Genomic DNA, 17,747 nt, shown 5'->3' on the forward strand with positions numbered 1-17,747 from the left:
CGGCAGCTCCGGGCCGGGGGTGTCTGGTGCTCGGGCTAAGAACCCAAGCGGGCCCCTAAGTGAGCGAGACGTCCCGGAGGCGTCCCCGCCGCCTTCCTCCGCCGTCGTGTCCTTTGGCGGCGAGCGACACACTGCCCCCTGGCGGCCGCGCCCCTCGCCCTGTGTGGCGCAGAGCGCCCGCTCGCCCGCAGCGCCGCGCGTTCGGGTCAGGGCTAGTTCATGATCGTAACCACTTCCACGCGAGACGGCCCGCGAGGCGCAGGGCTCCGGGCTTTGCAGATGCTGCTGCTGATCGTGCGTGACATCGGCGCCAGGCGGAGGTCAGCCCCATTGTACAGATGAGGAAAAGCAAGATAAAAGCAACTCCCACGGGACCAACTTTTAAAAAATTATTTCCCCCAGCTGTTTGTGGTTTTTATTTGTTTTTGTTTTTGAGTAGGGAGGGGGCCTCACTCTGTTGCCCAAGCTGGAGTGCCGTGGCAAGATCAGGGCTCACCGCAGCCTCCACCTCTTGGACTCAGGCAATCCTGCAAAACAGGCGGAACCTCGCCCTCGCACTGGGTGGCTGAGATTACAGGCATAGGCCTCCACGCCGCGTTAATTTTTTGTAGAGAGGAGGTCTCCCTTTGTTGCCCAGGCTGGTCCGAACTCCTGGGCTCGGGCGATCCTCCCTTCAGCCTCCCAAAGTGTTGGGATTGTGGGCGTGAGCCACCAGGCCCAGCCAGGCTTAATTTATTTTTATACTGCACACATTGGAGGTGGCTTCCTTCTGCTTTTGCTCCTTGATAGTTTAACCCTTCCTTAGACACAAACATTACAATTCCGTTGAGCTTCAAGGCAAATGGCCAACTTAAAAGATAAATAAGGAGTGACAAAATTCCTTTTGTTCATCTCAGCATTTGACTTCATTGCGTAACGCACAGAATAGGTTCTGGGGGTGCAGGGAGGCAATCAGGTAAGTCGCATAGAGGACAGTGGTAAGTAGCAAACCATCTTTCAGGAGCCCTGTCAGAAACTTGGCAGTGCTTCCTAAGGCTGCGACTGAACAAGGCCATCCCTGTTCCCACTAATCAACTGTGTGATGTTAGGCAGTTGATGTTAGGCAGTTAATCCAACCTGACAAGTCTGTTTCCTCACCTGTGTTATGGAGATAATTAGCTTCCTACTAAAGGCTGTAATGAGTAAATGAAATACAGTAAGTCCCCTACATGCGAACCTTCAAGTTACGAGCTTTAACAATGCACGTTTCTTATGTATTCTTTCTCTCCACCAGATGTCAGTACAACCCATTACATACATACAGCACTATAAAGCCAATTGTGTTTGGTACCTTAGGTGATCTTTGTTGGACTTAAATAGGATTTACAAATGTGCTCTCGGAACAGAACTCATTTGTATGTTGGGGACTTCCTTTCCCTTAAGTGCCTGGCCCATGGCAGTTACCCAAAAACACCGTTCCCTTCCTTTTCCTTTCCTAATCAGAAGCCAGGGCTGTGAGTGCTTAGAACAAATATCTTAAGAGTTCACACAAAAATTGATGAGGAAAATAATCCAATCCGTTGTGTCACATGATACATCAGTGACATCTGAAGTCTATACACTATCTTCATTAATACTCCATGCACTTTCAAGAATACCTCCCATCACAGGATAAAAATGTAGGATCTCATATGAGCCAACTTAGGCAACAAGAGGTACAATGCCACAAATACTAAGCATCATTTTTCTTCTTTGCCCAAACTAGTTGCATCTCAGCATGGATAAGACATCTTTGGAAAGAAAATGCATAGATTTCACAAAATATTTTTTGAAGTAATAGGGAACAGAGATGGGAAGGGATTAGCACTCTAAAACCAGGTTCCAGGTATCTAGAATTCACATATGCTATTCATTTTGTGATGCAACACCAGTAAAGGACAAATCAGACTTTGTTTATTAAAAAAATACTTTACAGGGGGGAAAAAAACCTCTATGCATTCCATTGTCTATTTTACAAAGAAATAGCTTAACAATTTAACACACTTAGACAGCTACAAAAAAGCACTGTTAAAAGGATTATTATTCACACAAATTTAGATTTAAGACTATTCATTAAAAACCGTTTTAAAACACTTGTTAATGTCAATAAACAAACTAAGGCCACACAACGCAAATAGTCCGCCAGGCAAATTATACATTTCATCTATATGCAAAGACCTCTTAGATAAATAAAAGCCACAGGAAAAAAAAGTCTTAGCTGCCAATCAAAATGGAGTTTAGTCACAGAAAACACTATTACATGAAAATTTACAACATGTGATAGTACATAAGTATTTCTTTAGAGAGAATTGAAAAGTGCTATATTTTAAGAGACAGAGGTCTCAACTACATGCACAAGTGGATCCTAAAAAAATGTATGAAGAAAATGGAAGGCCATAATATTTATGGAGAGATACTTGCTTTTAAAGCAACAAACTTTCAAAATATGGATAGGTCCCTTACGTGCTAAAGAAAAGCATTTGTATTATGCATTTCATCTACTTGCATGGTCAATAAATACAGCTACAACCTGTTTTTAAACATAAGACTTAGCACAAGTGTGAGCCTCTGGCATGTGCTAGTGAAAAGCTCTTTTAAAAAAAAAAAACCTGTAGCAATGATAAAACAGATTAGAAAGACACAAACTCAGTTATCCTAAAGGTATAAATGCAAATAAATTTTTAATGGAAAATACAGATGAAAGTATAATGGGCTAATATTAATGATTAAGAATATATTCACTAAGGGTTTTCATGGATTTAGGAGTCTTGTTCCTATATTAGCTTTCATTCTAGACAATATTTATATAGGGAAAGGCAATTAGCAAAAATTCCTCCAGTCATTAAGTGTGACTTTTATGCCTATTAAGACTGACGCAAGACATCTTTTCCTAATAGTAAAGAACTTTATTTAATAAGCTCCTTTTTCCCCTTACAAGAGCTCGTAATATTAGTCAACTGACACAACAACTGTCTCTAACGGGAGAGGGCACTTTTCAAAAGTCTTTCATTAAAAATAATAACGTACCATTTAAACAAATTCTAAGTACTGAATTAGCAAATCAAAATCACAATTAAGCCTAGGAATTCATTTTTGAAGGCTCAAAACTTTGGAGAGGCAACTAATATGTAGGGTTTTTTTTATTATTGCTTTATGAATTTGGGATGCCTCTGAATCATAATCCTGCTCCTAGCCTATCTTGGTAATTACAGAATGACGTCTGGAGCAGGGGGAAGACTTTTATCCTTCTTAATGGATACCATAAAATCATTCTACTTCACTAAGCTAGGAATTTCATTCATGGGGTCCTTTCCATAAGCACATTTTTAAAATATCCCTCTGCTCCATAAAATACTAAAACTTATAGCCACATTGTGCAAGTAATCTCAAGAGTTGGCACAACTGATAATACACCAAAGAGGAAGATCAGCTTAAATTTCAGTTACAACTTCACTGCCATCACTACTTTACAAATCAGAAGACGCCAGATTGCTCCATGCCTCACTCCACCAAACCAAGTAATTTAATGATTTAGAAAAGTTGCAATCATTTGTATCACTAAACTAGGATACAGCTCTGAAAGCAGTAAAAAACTCAAAACTTCTGCTTTTATATTCATCAGTCTTTAAAGCATGCTATTAAAATCTAATACTCACATAGTACATTCAGAGTTTCCAGATACATTTCTAGCTAAATGTTTCTCTCCATTCTATTTCAATTCTAACATACAATGAGTTTATTAGTACATGATTTTAAACATTTTAATACTCTTTTAATGTGTTTATATTGGAGGTGAGGGTAGAATGCTTTATAAAAGGAAAATGGGGATTTGCTTTTGATTGTAGGTAGGTCTTTGCAGATCCGCTGGTTCCTGAGTGAGTCTACACAGTGCTGGCTGTCAGGAGACAGTTTCCTTGCTTATTAGCAATGACCAGCTTAGATGACAGATGGCATCTGCTGGATGCAAGTGGGAGATGGGGAAATCAGATCTTGGAAGACAAGGAAAATAAAAAACTTTTTGCTTTAACAACCTTACTCTTCATGATTATTTTAAAAAGCAAATGTTGCCTGAGAAGAATTTTACTTTGCACAGCCTGGTAAAGCTCTATGAAATTCTTCTGGACAAACAAGAAAAACAAGAAATAACCCAAACCCACACACTTTGTGATTAACCCCTTCCTCCCACCAAAATAACAAAAACACCCTCCAAGGCAGGTCCCTTAAAAATTAGTCTTCATAGACTGGAATTTACCCTAGAATTTATACCCGAGATTTAAAAACACCCCTGCAATAATCACATGACCTTTCATACCATTCTAATTACCTTATTTACAAAGATAACTCAAGCCAACGTCACTTCCAATTCATAAATGGTTTACATTGAAATGTTTCTCTATTTGTCTTCATCCTTTTTAACAGAGAATACATACATATACATATATATAAGGAATAATACAGATTCTAACTAATCACTGCAGTATTTGCTGATGGTTACTTTTCTATCGGTTTACACAGTGACCTCTATACTTTGCTAATATGCATTTAACTACACAACAATATTGCACAAAGTAATATTTATATAAGATTTAACCTATTTCAGAATATTTTAGAGAAAATTCATATTTGATATTTCAAAAGATGCAGCTAAGTTTTCATGGTGACAGACATAAAAAGCAGCATCTTTTTTTTTTTTTTTTTGCCTATGTTAATGTAAATATTTCAAATCTCACCATCCAGGAAAAAAAATCTCCAAATTGCACTGTAACCAGGTAGATATAAGAATCTGGTCTTAGGTGTGGGGATTACTCTTCCTTTAATAAACAAAAGGCCTATTGTATTATTAACTAAGAGAAAGTATAATGTGTATCACATTAACATTCTAAAATAATAGAAAGTTAGGACCACACTAGCTATACCTGTGCCTGTTTGAAAAAAAATTTTTAAATACTCAAGCGGTAGGCATTAGGCTACCTGAAACTCGAGAATGAAGTCTAGTGCCATATTCTTTATTAGAAAATAGCAACACAGAGCAACAGTAAATAAATCCAGGTATTCACCAGTTAAGCTGTGAGTTGAAGTGTCTCAATAGTAGATATTTACCATAAAGAGGTTGATGACAAGTGACAAAAAGTTTATCCTAAGATTGATACTTAAAATATGGCAGCCTCATTAAACAGATTCATATCATTATCTTTGATATTTGTGATCAGTTTAGGAAGCAAAAGTATCCACACAACATGTGAGGATGCTAGGAAGCAGAACATGAATACAGATTCATGTCAACATTATCTCTCTCACCCAAAATATCCTCCACAGTTACCATATATTCTAGAAAAGATCAATGAACCATGGATAATGAATGACCAAGGACTATTCATCTTTAGATTTTTTTTTTTAATTGAAATATCCACTGGGCTTTAAATAACAGATACAGAAAAAAGACAGTCTGGATCAGAAAGTGCTGTGCTTTCTCTTTTGTTAAGAAACCAGAGAGCCACTGAATTTTCCTTAGAAGCAACTTGTTCTCTGTGGTTAGAACTAAATAACTTACTTGCCCATGTACCAGATGCAGGGACTCTTTCCTGCAACCTATGCCATTTTTACTGTAGAAACTGAATCTGTGCCATAAAGACACAAGTACTAAACCATAAGTCTGGTCCATCATAAAACAGCAAATATGGCAATAGAAAAGGCAAGATAAAATTAAGAGAAGTGAATAATTTACCAAACAAGAATCTGTTATTCCAGAGAACTCTCATTTTGATTTGAAGAAGAGATTGAATTGTTACCTCACACCTTAAAACAGAAAGTAGCAGCAGACCCACTATTACATACTGTACTAACAGGATAAGATACAACTCTTAACTTTGCATAATCTGTGTAAAAAAGATATGCTTGACATTTGTGGAATGTCATTTCTCTTTATAGAATTATAGGCAAGATTTCTCCAATAAAACTTAACTTAAGCCAGTTATAAAACTATAACTTCACATCAAAATTTAAAAAAGTTAAAAAATGTGTTTGAATATGTACATATCACACAGGAGTGCTTGAATGTTCTTGCAGATTGTGTTGCTGGTCAGAGTCCAGTCTACTTTCCACATTTAAAACTGGAATAGGCTGAGTCTTCTGATCTTGCAGTAGATGGAGTTCTGATGAAGGTGAGAAGGATGAAGAAGCAGGTGTCAACAGCTGCATCTCTGCACTTGTTTCTTCAGATTCAGTTTTTATCCTCACACATTGGGAGCCAACTTCTAATTCTCGCTTTCCAGTTAAACCACAGTCCACGTTAGAGCTGCTTTCTACGTTTGGAGTGGCTTCCACAACAGGGTGGTACTGTTTAAGCCTGATGTGCCAGGCTAAGCTGCACACTGCCGACACTGTTTTGAACTGGTGAATGACGTTTCTAGGGATGAAGTAGACATCATTGTCGCAAAGCTGAATTCTGGCATAACGAATGCCTTCCCGCCGCATTTGGTTTAGTTTAGCTTCATCCACCCACTGTACACACTGAAGAAAGAAAAAAGCTGCATGAGACTTTAAAATGTGCAATTAATTTAGTCAAATAAAACATTATAATTAACATAAGAAAACAGAGACAAAACGTGTTGTAACCACAATGAAATTAGCATTAAGCAAGACTAAATGACATGACATTCTAAAACGCCTGTAATGCTTGGGAAACATTTTTCCTTATTTTTAGTACCTCTCTGGTAAAGTACAGGCTAAAGTCCAGACGGCCTAGGGAATCACTTAATAAGTGCTTCAAAACGCAGCTAAGCCACACACAAGGGCGACATTTTACCTTCTCTTCCAGTGTCTTTCAACTTTTTGCAGTTGAGAGCACAGTGCAGTGGGGTTCACAAGTGAGACTGCTCACGGCAGGACTGAGTGGCATGGCCCTCCGACCATCCCAGGTCCCTGGGCATCTGTCAAGCCTTCTGCTCAGGAAGTTCTGTTTAAACGGTTTTTGGCACCCCCCCCACCAGCCTTTAATAACAGTAAAATTAAACTCACTATCTCATGCATCCAACTGTAAGATGAAATGCAAAATAAAATGAGTATAGATACTTCCAGTATCTCACTCAAAGGGTAATAAAAAAGCAAGAGTTGTTACCTGAGAAACTGGAGGTTCATGAAGGTCTAACTGGAGTCTCTGCACGACATCAGTAAAATCCTCAGCGTGGAAACAAATCACATCTTTGGTTATGCGAGGCTGGTCACTCCTGAGATTAATAAAATTAAGTCTTAGAGATAAACATCTCATAATTAAAAACTATGACAGACTTCCCTGGAAAAACTACTACAAGCAAAGAAACAAAGGCATAGCTTCCAAGGACTAAGTATACAATTTGCAAAAAATAAAAAAGACACCAGTAAAACTGTTTAAAAAAAAAAAACATGAAAATCAGATTAGTTGTTGCAAAATTAAAACAAAAATGGCTAAAAGGAATCGTTTTATTCTAAACAAGTTGCATTTGCAATCTTCTCCCCACTTTGCATCTCTATGTACTGAGCTTTATTAAAATTGGGCCCCTTCGTGACCCGCCTGGGCAGCGAGACCTCATCTCTACAATAAATCAAAAAATCAGCCGGGCGTGGTAGCGCATGCCTATAATTCCGGCTACTTGGAAGGCTGAGGCGGAAGGATCGCCGGAGCCCAGCAGGTCGAGGCTGCGGTGGCCGGGAGTGGCCACTGCACTCTAGTCTGGGCGAAAGAGTGAGACTCCAACTCAAAAAAAAAAAAAAAAAAACATTGGGCCCCAACTGAATGTCAAATAGTACAGCCACTATGGAAAATAGTCTGGCAGTTCCCCAAAAAATTAAAAATAGAATTACCATGTGAGCCAGCAACTCCACTTCGGGATATATTCCCCCAAAGAATTGAAAACAGGGACATGAAGAGCTATTTGTCCACCCATGTTCACAGCAGTATTATTCACAGTAGCCAAAAGGCGGAAATAACCCACTTCCATTGATGGGTAAATGGATTAACAAAATGTAGTCCATACATACAGTGGATTATCATTCAACCTTGAAAAGGCAGCCACACTCCCTGCAACGTGGATGAACCTTGAGGACATGAGACTGAGAGTAACAACCCAGTCGCAAAAAGGCAAATACTGTGCGACCCCACTTATGAGACATCTAAAGCAGTCAAATACACAAAACAGAAAGCAGAGCGATGCGTACCAGAGTCTGAGCGTGAGGGGAAGAGGAGTTACTGTTCAATGCGTAGAGTTTCAGCTTTGCAAGATAAAAAAGTTCTGCAGATCTGTTTCACAACAACGTGATTATACTTAATTCAACTGACTGTACATTTAAAAATGGTTAAGATGGCAAACTTAACAGGCATTCGAACACAATTTAAAAATTGGTCTGCAACCTTTTAAATAGAGTTGGCATTTTCTTAGAAAACATTAACCAATCTTGCAGTTGTGCTCCATTAACTTACCATTCACCAAACTGTACAGCTTTCAAAACCCCAACAGCAGCCGTACTCTGCCAGTCAAACCCCTGACCTACGTGATCAGCATGAGCTCTTGTCCGATCTTCAAAGAGGACTTCACGGGGTTCACTGGTCCGAGGTAGGTACTGGAGATTTTTTATTTCATTCATTGATCTAGAGTTGATTTGGATATAAAACAAAGGAAAAGCAAGGAAGAAAGAGACCAAAAAAAACACAAATCATTAACAGCAATAGGGCAAAAAGGTCTGCTGAAATACGATGAGGGTTGAAAAGGATTCAGAGTTTTGATCGTTAGCACCTAACACACTATCTTACAATGCTGAATGTGATAACTTTCCTCTCCCTGTAGCCCATAATAAATAGAAGCTATATCTTAGGTTAGGCTCAAATGTAGTTTCAGTCTAGCAACAGAAAACACAATTCAAAGTTTAAGCCTTCTTTATCCTCAGTCATTCACACTTCCACATCTCAAAACATTCTACTAGAGTTCTGAATTGAGATGGCAAGCTAAGCATCCATGTGATCTCCTTCTAAACTAAAATGAAGGTAAGTCTTGGCCAGGCTCGGTGGCTCAGCCTGTAATCCCAGCACTTTGGGAGGCCAAGGCAAGTGGATGGCCTGAGCCTGCGGGTTCGCAACCAGCCCGGGCAACTTGGCAAGACCTCGTCTCTACAGTAAAATAAAATAAAAATTATCCAGGTGTGATAGCATGTGTTTATAGTCCGACTACTTAGAAGGCTGAGGCGGAAGGATCACTGGAGCCCAGTAGGTTGACGCTGGGGTGGTCGTGAGTGTGCCACTGCACTCCAGCCTAGGCAACGGAGTGAGACTCCGACTTAAAAAAAAAAAAGAAAGAAAGAAAGTAAAAGTTTTCAAACTAATAGTGGGGGAGTGGGGGGGACTAGGTAGGGGAATGGATGAGAGTACAAATGAAAAAGAATTGGCCACAGGTGGATAGCTATTGATACTGAACATGAGTGTTTATTATATTACATGAGTGTATATTATATTGTTTTTTATATGTTCTCAACAATTTCTAAATATAATAATCTAAAGGTGATAAGAAAGAGATGAATAAGCTATAACAAAGGAAATGAACTAATGAATGAGTAATATCAACAAACTTCTGTAAGATGAAAAATAATCGCAGTGCCTTGGACTAATAAAACTGAGCAGAGAAAGCCACGGACTTAGAATACACCAGGAATCAGCAGCCAAAAAAGCAGATCACCCAACAGACCTTGGAAAAGCCTGAGCCCCAAAAAAGGCCAGGCATAATGATGATAATGGACAGAATGAAGTGCATCTGAGAAAAGGAAAATTAAGGCGAAATTCTGCAAATGAACCAATCACTCACCACCCCCACAGGTAACAGTGCAGACTGCCAGGCATTTGGCCCATGGAGTAGACTATGCTGCCCAGCCAGCATCCATCCCTCCCCCTTGATTCCCCAACAGAAGCCCGATTTTCACTAAGCTTCTGGTCCTGCCCTATATGTGACCTCATTCACAGCTCCACAGGTAGTTGTTGATGAGTGCCGGCAAATTACAGTAAACTCATGTTCTCAGACAGTGACTGATTTGGGAATAGACATGAACTGATTCTGGCTAATATTATGAAAGAAAATTACTTGAAGAGATTTTGGGGAAGTTCTCTAGCTCCTAAGAAAGAAATACAAGAATAAATAAATGCCCTCTTCTGTTAGATATAACCAGATCCTGATATGATACCTAAACTTCTATAGCCATCCAGCAACCATAAAGGGAGCCACAGCATGAGTACAAAGCCTAGCCAAAGAAAAGGACAAAGCAGAGAAAAGGAAAGGGCCTGGATTCTTGATAAAAGCGTTGAGCCACTGACCCTACAGTGCCTAAAGCCAGCCTCTCTAGACTTCTTGATATTTAAGGTAAACATTTTATTTTATGAAAAGTTTGAGTCCAATTTTTTGTTGCTTATAGCCAAAAACATCCTCTTTACATGCTCTCTAAACTTGCCATGTAAATACACAGAACATAATCAACCCCCTGACATTTGAACATATCATTTAATGTCACTTTTATGCATGTTCAATCTAAATTAAAAACTACTTGCTGACAAGCTTTACAGAGATATAAACAGAACTCCCGTTAAGCCCATTGCTTTATTTTAAAACATGAGTGTGTCAACCAAGAATCACTAAACAATCTGAAGATCACAGTCTGACAGAAGAATGACCAAAATAAACAATACTAAAATTTTAAAATTCCAAAGAAGTTGGGCCAGGCACGGTCGCTCATGCCTATAATCCCAGCATTTTGAAAGACTGAGGCAGGAGGACTGCTTGAGTCCAGGAGTTTGAGACCAGCATGGGCAACATAGCGAGAACTCATCTTTACAAAAAATGTTAAAAATTAGCCAGATGTGGTGGCACATGCCTGTACTTCCAGCTACTTGAGAGGTTGAGGCAAAAAGATCATCTGAGCCCAGGAGTTCAAGGCTGTAGTGAGCCATGATCATGCACTGCACTCCAGCCTGGACATCAGGATGTGACTCCAACTCAAAAAAATAAAATAAGGAATAATAAATAAATACAAATTCCAAAGAAAGGTCAGAAGATTAAAGTCAAGTAAATGTCTCAGAATCAAAAGCAAAAAGATAAGTAAAAGGAAATATGAGGATAACCAAACCAGGAGAACTAGTATTCAAGCAATAGTAGTTTTAGAAAGAACTAACAGAGAAAACAGAGAAATAATTACCACAGTAAGCAAGCAAGAAAAACTCTCAGAAAGGAAAGGAGGCATGAATCTTTAAATTTAAGTAGCCTACCAAACAACAAAAAGGATGATTTAAAAATAAAAAAAGACCCAAAATAAAATTTCAGAGAGTGAATGATAAATAGATAAACGCTATAAGCTTTCAGACAAGAAAAAAAAATAGATTATCTACAAAGGATCAAAAATTATACCAGTGTTAAGACCTCTCATAAATAATATTAGATGTCAGAAAACACTAGATCCATGGTAAAAATCCTAAGGGAAAATATAACCTCTGGACTCCAACTAAATTATCAATCATATTTAATAACAGAAAAAGAAATTTTCAGACATATAAGGACTCAGAATACCTCTTTTCTTAAAATCTTATGTGATAAAATTCTTAAAAAAGAGAGGAAATAAACCTAGGAAGACAATGACCATAGGTGAATGCAGAAAATGTAACAGGGTGCCTCAGATTGATAACTGTGAAATAAGCCTTTCACATTGAAGCAGAATAGAGCTCCAGAAGATTTCCATGTAAAAACTGATGTGTTCGAGCAGACAATATGATAAAAATTCTGGAACACTTGAGAATATGGTAAAAGGACATACCAGGAAATGATGAAAATGCAAGGTAACAACTGATACTTTAAAAAAGAATGAAAGGAAGGAGGGAAGAGGAGCGGAGGGGAGGGGGAGGGGGAGGAGGAGACGGGGAGACGGGGAGAGGAGAGGAGGAGGAGGGAAGGGAGGAAGGAAGAGGTTATAGAAGAAAGCCATAGTCAAATAGGTAAAACAAAAAAAAAAAAGTCAGGGTGGTGGTTCCCGAAGAAAGAATGTATCTTAAACAATAAAGAGAAGATATGGAAGATACAGTCAAGATACCTCAAAAAAAAGGGTAATCAGAAACTGCAGGAAAAACAGAAGTTTTTAAAAGTATGATCCAAGTGAAACTTTTAAAAAACCATGTGGCAAGGTTTTTTGCTTTTGGGAGTTTTTTGAGTAAGAGTCCCACTGTGTCACCCAGACCAGAATGCAGTGGCATGCTCACGGCCATTGTAAGCCTCAACCTTCTGGGCTCAGGCAATCCCTCCTCCTCAGCCTTCCAAGCAGCTAGAACTATAGGCATATGCCACCACACCCACCTAATTTTTTTTTTTTTGGGAAGACAAGGTCTTGCCAAGTTGCCTGGGCTAGTCTCGAACCTCTGGGCTCAGGCAATCCTCTTGCCTCTGCCTACCAAAGTTCTGGGACTACAGGCATGAGCCACTGAGTGTGCCTGTTGCATGGTTTTGAGTGTCTAGGTGAAATATAGCAAAGAAAGATCTTTTTGTGTATTCTTTCTCTGAGTGATAGTCTAACACTGAAACCTTAGAATATGAACTTTTAGCAGTTGGGTCTACCATAATATTATAAATGCCGTTTATTGACTTTCAAATTTGTGAATCCACTTATTGACGAAGCATGTAAGACCTAATTATAGATTTAAAACAGAATATGAATTAACCTCAACGATATATAATTACAGCTACCAGAAGAAATGAGGAGGAAGAAAGTCAAGAAGGGGTAATCTAATTATTCAGAGAACAGGTAAGAGGCAGAAATATTCATTTGTCACATCAGGAAATCAAAACCCTGTATCGCATGTACTCTATAAATATATATAACTACAAAGGGTGCCAAAAAAATGTATACACATTTTAAGAAAGGAAAAAACTGTATTAAAATTGTAATACTCAATATATACCAATAACAAAAGACGAATACAAGTCACGACTTACTTCTGCAATTACAGGAGATGCTCAAGGTGGTTACCATCAGTGTCCAGACACTTTTAATTACAGCCAACGACTGCAGGACTTGCTGTGCAAGGCCTCCCGGATCTTCCCTTGTGCACATCACACACAGTACCGTATGTCTCCAACTTACCATGGATGTGTGCAATAGTTAGGTGGGTTGGAGGTTCTGTTGCATACGCATGCCTCCACTGTCATTATCTTTCACAACGTTCTTGGATTTCAATTACCACTTCAAAATAGTCTGCTCCTGGAACGACCACGCTTCCACCATTTTCTTTGACTGTCCTGCCTGTCACATCTAGCATTCATTTGATTAATGCTATCTTCTGCGCAAATGTCACATACACGCTGCTACCATAGTTCAATTCAACTTCAAAAACTAATACATAGATAATATTACCTAAAATGTGTGTACATTTTTTTGGCACCCCCATATTATGTGCCCATAAGAATTAAAAATTTATAAGTTTAAAAAAAATATTTAATCCTGCCAAAGCCTTTTTTAAAAAAGGTACGGCCTCTGGTAAAAATGTATTTGCCTCTGAAAAGGAAAAGTAGGCAAGATTTTTCATTATAAGCCCTACCATACTATTTGCTTTTTTAAAAATTCTGTGCATGTATTTCTTTAACTTGCAAGTTCATAAATCCAAAGATCAGCATCAGTAGTAGTGCCCTCGATAACTGGACAGCTTCTCACACTGACTCCACCATTCCAGCAACAAGAAGTTCTTATTAACAAAAAAGATGGACATTAGTATTTATGTTTTGATTCATTCACTCTAATTCAAAGTGTTTTCAAATGCCTCACTTAAGAATATTTCCCAACAAGAAAATAAAATTTGATGGCACCTCAGATTACTGGAGAAATAGCCGATTATTAAAAAAATGATGTTGATACAGCTGCCTAACTACTTGGAAAAAATGTTCAATCTCTTCCTCTATACTGAAACCAATTCCAGGTAGATTAAATATGTAAATGCTGAAATAACACAAGTACTAAGAGAAAATGAGTATTTTATAATACTGAATGATAGAAGGCCTTTTTTTTTTTTGAGTTGGAGTCTCACTCTGTCGCCCAGACTGGAGTGCAGTGGCTGCTTCCAGCCACCGCAGCCTCGACCTGCTGGGCTCCAGCGATCCTTCCTCCTCAGCCTTCCAAGTAGCCGGAATTACAGGCATACTACTACTTGTAGTAGCTAAGGACACTACTACAAGTCAGAGTTGCATGTATTAGGCCTCTTCCTTATGCCAACATGGTTCTCAGGGCAGAATCTTAAGTCACCTGTGAGTTAGACCACTTAAAAGGAGTCGATCAAAATCACCCTAGCATGTCCTGTCTTATTGTATTTATTCACTTCTCCAGAGTTAATAGCAATTCAGAAGGACAGGTGAGGAAGGCGAAGGTCGAGTCTCTCAGGAGACCATAAACCCAGGCAAGGCGAGTTAACACACACTTTTAACTTTTTTTTTTTTTTTTTGAGTTGGAGTCTCTGTCGCCCAGACTGGAGTGCAGTGGCCGCTCCCGGCCACCGCAGCCTCGACCTGCTGGGCTCCGGTGATCCTTCTGCCTCAGCCTTCCAAGTAGCTGGAATTATAGGCATGTGCTACCACGCCCGGTTGATTTTTTGATTTATTGTAGAGATGAGGTCTCACTGCCCAGGCGGGTCTCAAACCCGCGGGCTCAGGCAATCCACTCACCTCAGCCTTCCAAAGGCGCGGGATTACAGGCTGAGCCACCGAGCCCAGCCGATAGAAGGCCTTTCTAAGCCTACTACTAAAGGAGAAACCTCAAAGGAAAAGTTAGATCTGACTATATGTAAACAAAAACTTCTGTGAATAAAGAAAAAAACACTAAAGCTAAAAAAAGAGAGAAAACCATGCAACAGAAAAAAACAAAAGGTTAATAGTCACAATATCAAAGGAAATGAAAAGGGAATCACCAAAGGATAACAGCTTTCTCAAAGAAAAGCAAATTAAAATAAGACATTTTTGTCCAGTCAGATCAACAAAGTCAGAATGTTAGGGGAGAATGTGAAGAAAGGGCACTGTCTTACTATGTGGGCGGAGTATAAACTGGGCACATTTCTGGAGATCCACTAGAAATGTCTATACCTTGAGAAATTCCTTCAGAATTTCTACTAAGAAAAAAAACACATATATGCACAGATAGAGCTCCAACCAATGGTATGTTGTACATGTTTAACACCTGGCTTAGGGGTGGGAGGAGCTGGCTGATTTATTGTAGATTTGCTGACTTTTGTGCTTGATTTCCAACTACTAATGTGACATCACTCAATGTGGAATGGAAGGCGATGCTAGTGATGGCCCTTGTGAACTGGTACAAACTGGCTCCAGAACACCACTGTCAATGCTTGTCAAAACACTGTTTATACTGAAAAACTGGAAACAATTTACACTACTAAAAAAATTGGTTAAACACATCTTGATACAACCACACAATGAACTACATAGTTATTCAGAAATGACTTAGCTGCAGCTTAATATAACACATAAACATAAGAAAAAAAATTCCCAAGTTTTAAAGTAAATATCATGTAAAGGATGAGCTCATTTATGAGTATATATAATTTGGAAGACTAATGTGCCTAAATGGGTATGATTATAGCAGTTATTATTTTTTTTTGGTCTTCTTTCTACTCTTTTCTCTTTTTTTTTAGTTTATAATAATCAGGACACAAACAATGGTCATTTTTAGGGGGAAAGATTATAGAACAACAAATATACACAGTACTTAAGAATCTAGTAGTAGCTGAGGATTCATCATCATCCTGTATAAAACTGCTATAGGCCGGGTGTGGTGACTCAAGCCTGTAATCCCAGCACTTTCGGAGGTAGAGGTGAGAGGATTGCCTAGCCCATGGGATTAAGAACAGCCTGGCAACTTGGCGAGACCTTATCTCTATATCAAAAAATTAGCAGAGTGTGGTAGCGTGCACCTATAGTTCCAGCTACTTGGAAAGCTAAGGCGGAAGGATTGCCTGAGCCCAGTAGGTTGACGCCAGGTGAGCACATCACTGTACTCCAGCCTGGGCGACAGAGTGAGACTCCAACTCAAAAAACAAAAACAAAAGAACCTGTTGTAGTCTAACAATGTGCAGAAGTTTTGATTAACTGCTGAGTTCTACCATGCCACCATCCTGCATTCATATACAATTTTTATGAAGTTTTTTCATGCATCATTTCAAGTACCGAAGATTTTTCCACACTTAGCTCAAGTATCATTCTCCTCTGAGTCTTAAGTTAAGTTTTAGACTAGTCCATTAACACTCACATCTGGACACTTACTTTAAATTGCCATTCCCATAGTCTAAGCAGACAGAAATCATTTTGTTTCAATATATGAGATTTTCAAAGTGCTGGAGTGAGTTAATCTACATTTGTTTTAAGTGACTGAAACACAAAATACATTAGCAAAAATATCAATTACTGAAGCTCTGAATTATAGTACATTATTGGTTTTATCCAGCAAATATTGGTTACCTACTATGTGTCATGAGGACAGAGATTAACAAAAACTAGATTAATAAAACAGATTGGTCAGGCGCAGTGGCTCAACCTGTAATACTAGCACTTTGGGAGGCCGAGGCAAAACAATTGCCTGAGCCTGGGGATTCGAGACCAGCCTTGGCAACTAGGCGAGACCTCGTCTCTACAATAAATCACACAAAAAACTAGCTGGGCATGGTGGCCTTTGTCTGTAGTTCCACCTACTAGTAAGGCTGAGGTGGAAGGATCGCCTAAGCCTAGCAGGTAGAGGCTGTGGTGGCCGTGAACATGCCACTGCACTACAGCCTGGGCAACAAGAGTGAGACTCCAACCCAAAAAAAACCAAAACAGATTACACCTAACCCTTAACTGTACCCCACAAAGCCATAATAAAAAATATTGATTAATAAAAAAAAAAAACAGATTAATAAAGCCCTCCTGTCCTTAAGGAACTCACATCAAATATAAGTAAAAAACAACATGTAAACAGATCGTTCATGATGTGGTAGCAGACAGAAGGGAACATATTAATTACCTAAGGGAACAAAGAAAAGCTTCATGAAAAGCTGGGCTCGGTGGTTCAGCCTGTAATCCCACACCTTTGGGAGGCTGAGGTGAGTGGATTGCCTGAGCCCGCGGGTTCGAGACCCGCCTGGGCAGCGAGACCTCATCTCTACAATAAATCAAAAAATCAGCCGGGCGTGGTAGCGCGTGCCTGTAATTCTGGCTACTCGGAAGGCTGAGGCGGAAGGTGAGGCGGAGCCCAGCAGGCGAGGCTGCGGAGGCCGGGATCGGCCACTGCACTCCGGTCTGGGCAACAGAGTGAGACTTTAACTAAAAAAAAAAAAAGAAAAGATTCATGAAAAAGGTGACCTCCAAGTTAAGTTTTAAAAATGTACTAAGAGTTAGCCAGGTAGAGAGGAAGATGGGGGAGGGGATGCCATTCCAAGTACAAACACTAGTGCAAAAACAGAGTTATGAAAGAACACAGGTTGGAAATGAAATTCAGTATAGCCGAAGAAGATCAGAAGTAGGTACATCTGGAAAGGTCCTACTGGGGAGATTATTAAATATTCTTAGAGACCATACTAAGGAGTTTGCAGGCAGTCAGGGCACAGATTTTACAAAAAGAAATAAAAATTAAAATGTAGCCGGGCTCGGTGGCTCAGCCTGTAATCCCGCGCCTTTGGGAGGCTGAGGTGAGTGGATTGCCTGAGT

General features: G+C 39.4%; 1 protein-coding gene across 1 annotated transcript in view; it reads right to left on the reverse strand.

The window, feature by feature from the left end:
• Window positions 1-1,910: 1,910 nt before the first annotated feature.
• RSBN1 (round spermatid basic protein 1) overlaps window positions 1,911-17,747 on the reverse strand; it is a 54,804-nt gene continuing 38,967 nt past the window's right edge. The window contains exons 5-7 of the mRNA XM_008058370.2: window positions 8,474-8,646; window positions 7,136-7,244; window positions 1,911-6,528 (exon numbers count right to left, since the gene is read on the reverse strand). Coding sequence (XP_008056561.1) covers window positions 6,055-6,528; window positions 7,136-7,244; window positions 8,474-8,646 — 756 coding nt within the window. The 3' untranslated portion in view covers window positions 1,911-6,054. The remainder of the gene's footprint in view (window positions 6,529-7,135; window positions 7,245-8,473; window positions 8,647-17,747) is intronic.

This window comes from Carlito syrichta, unplaced genomic scaffold (assembly GCF_000164805.1).
Source record: "Carlito syrichta isolate Samal-C Ts95f unplaced genomic scaffold, Tarsius_syrichta-2.0.1 Scaffold303316, whole genome shotgun sequence".
NCBI classification, from domain to species: Eukaryota; Metazoa; Chordata; class Mammalia; order Primates; family Tarsiidae; genus Carlito; species Carlito syrichta.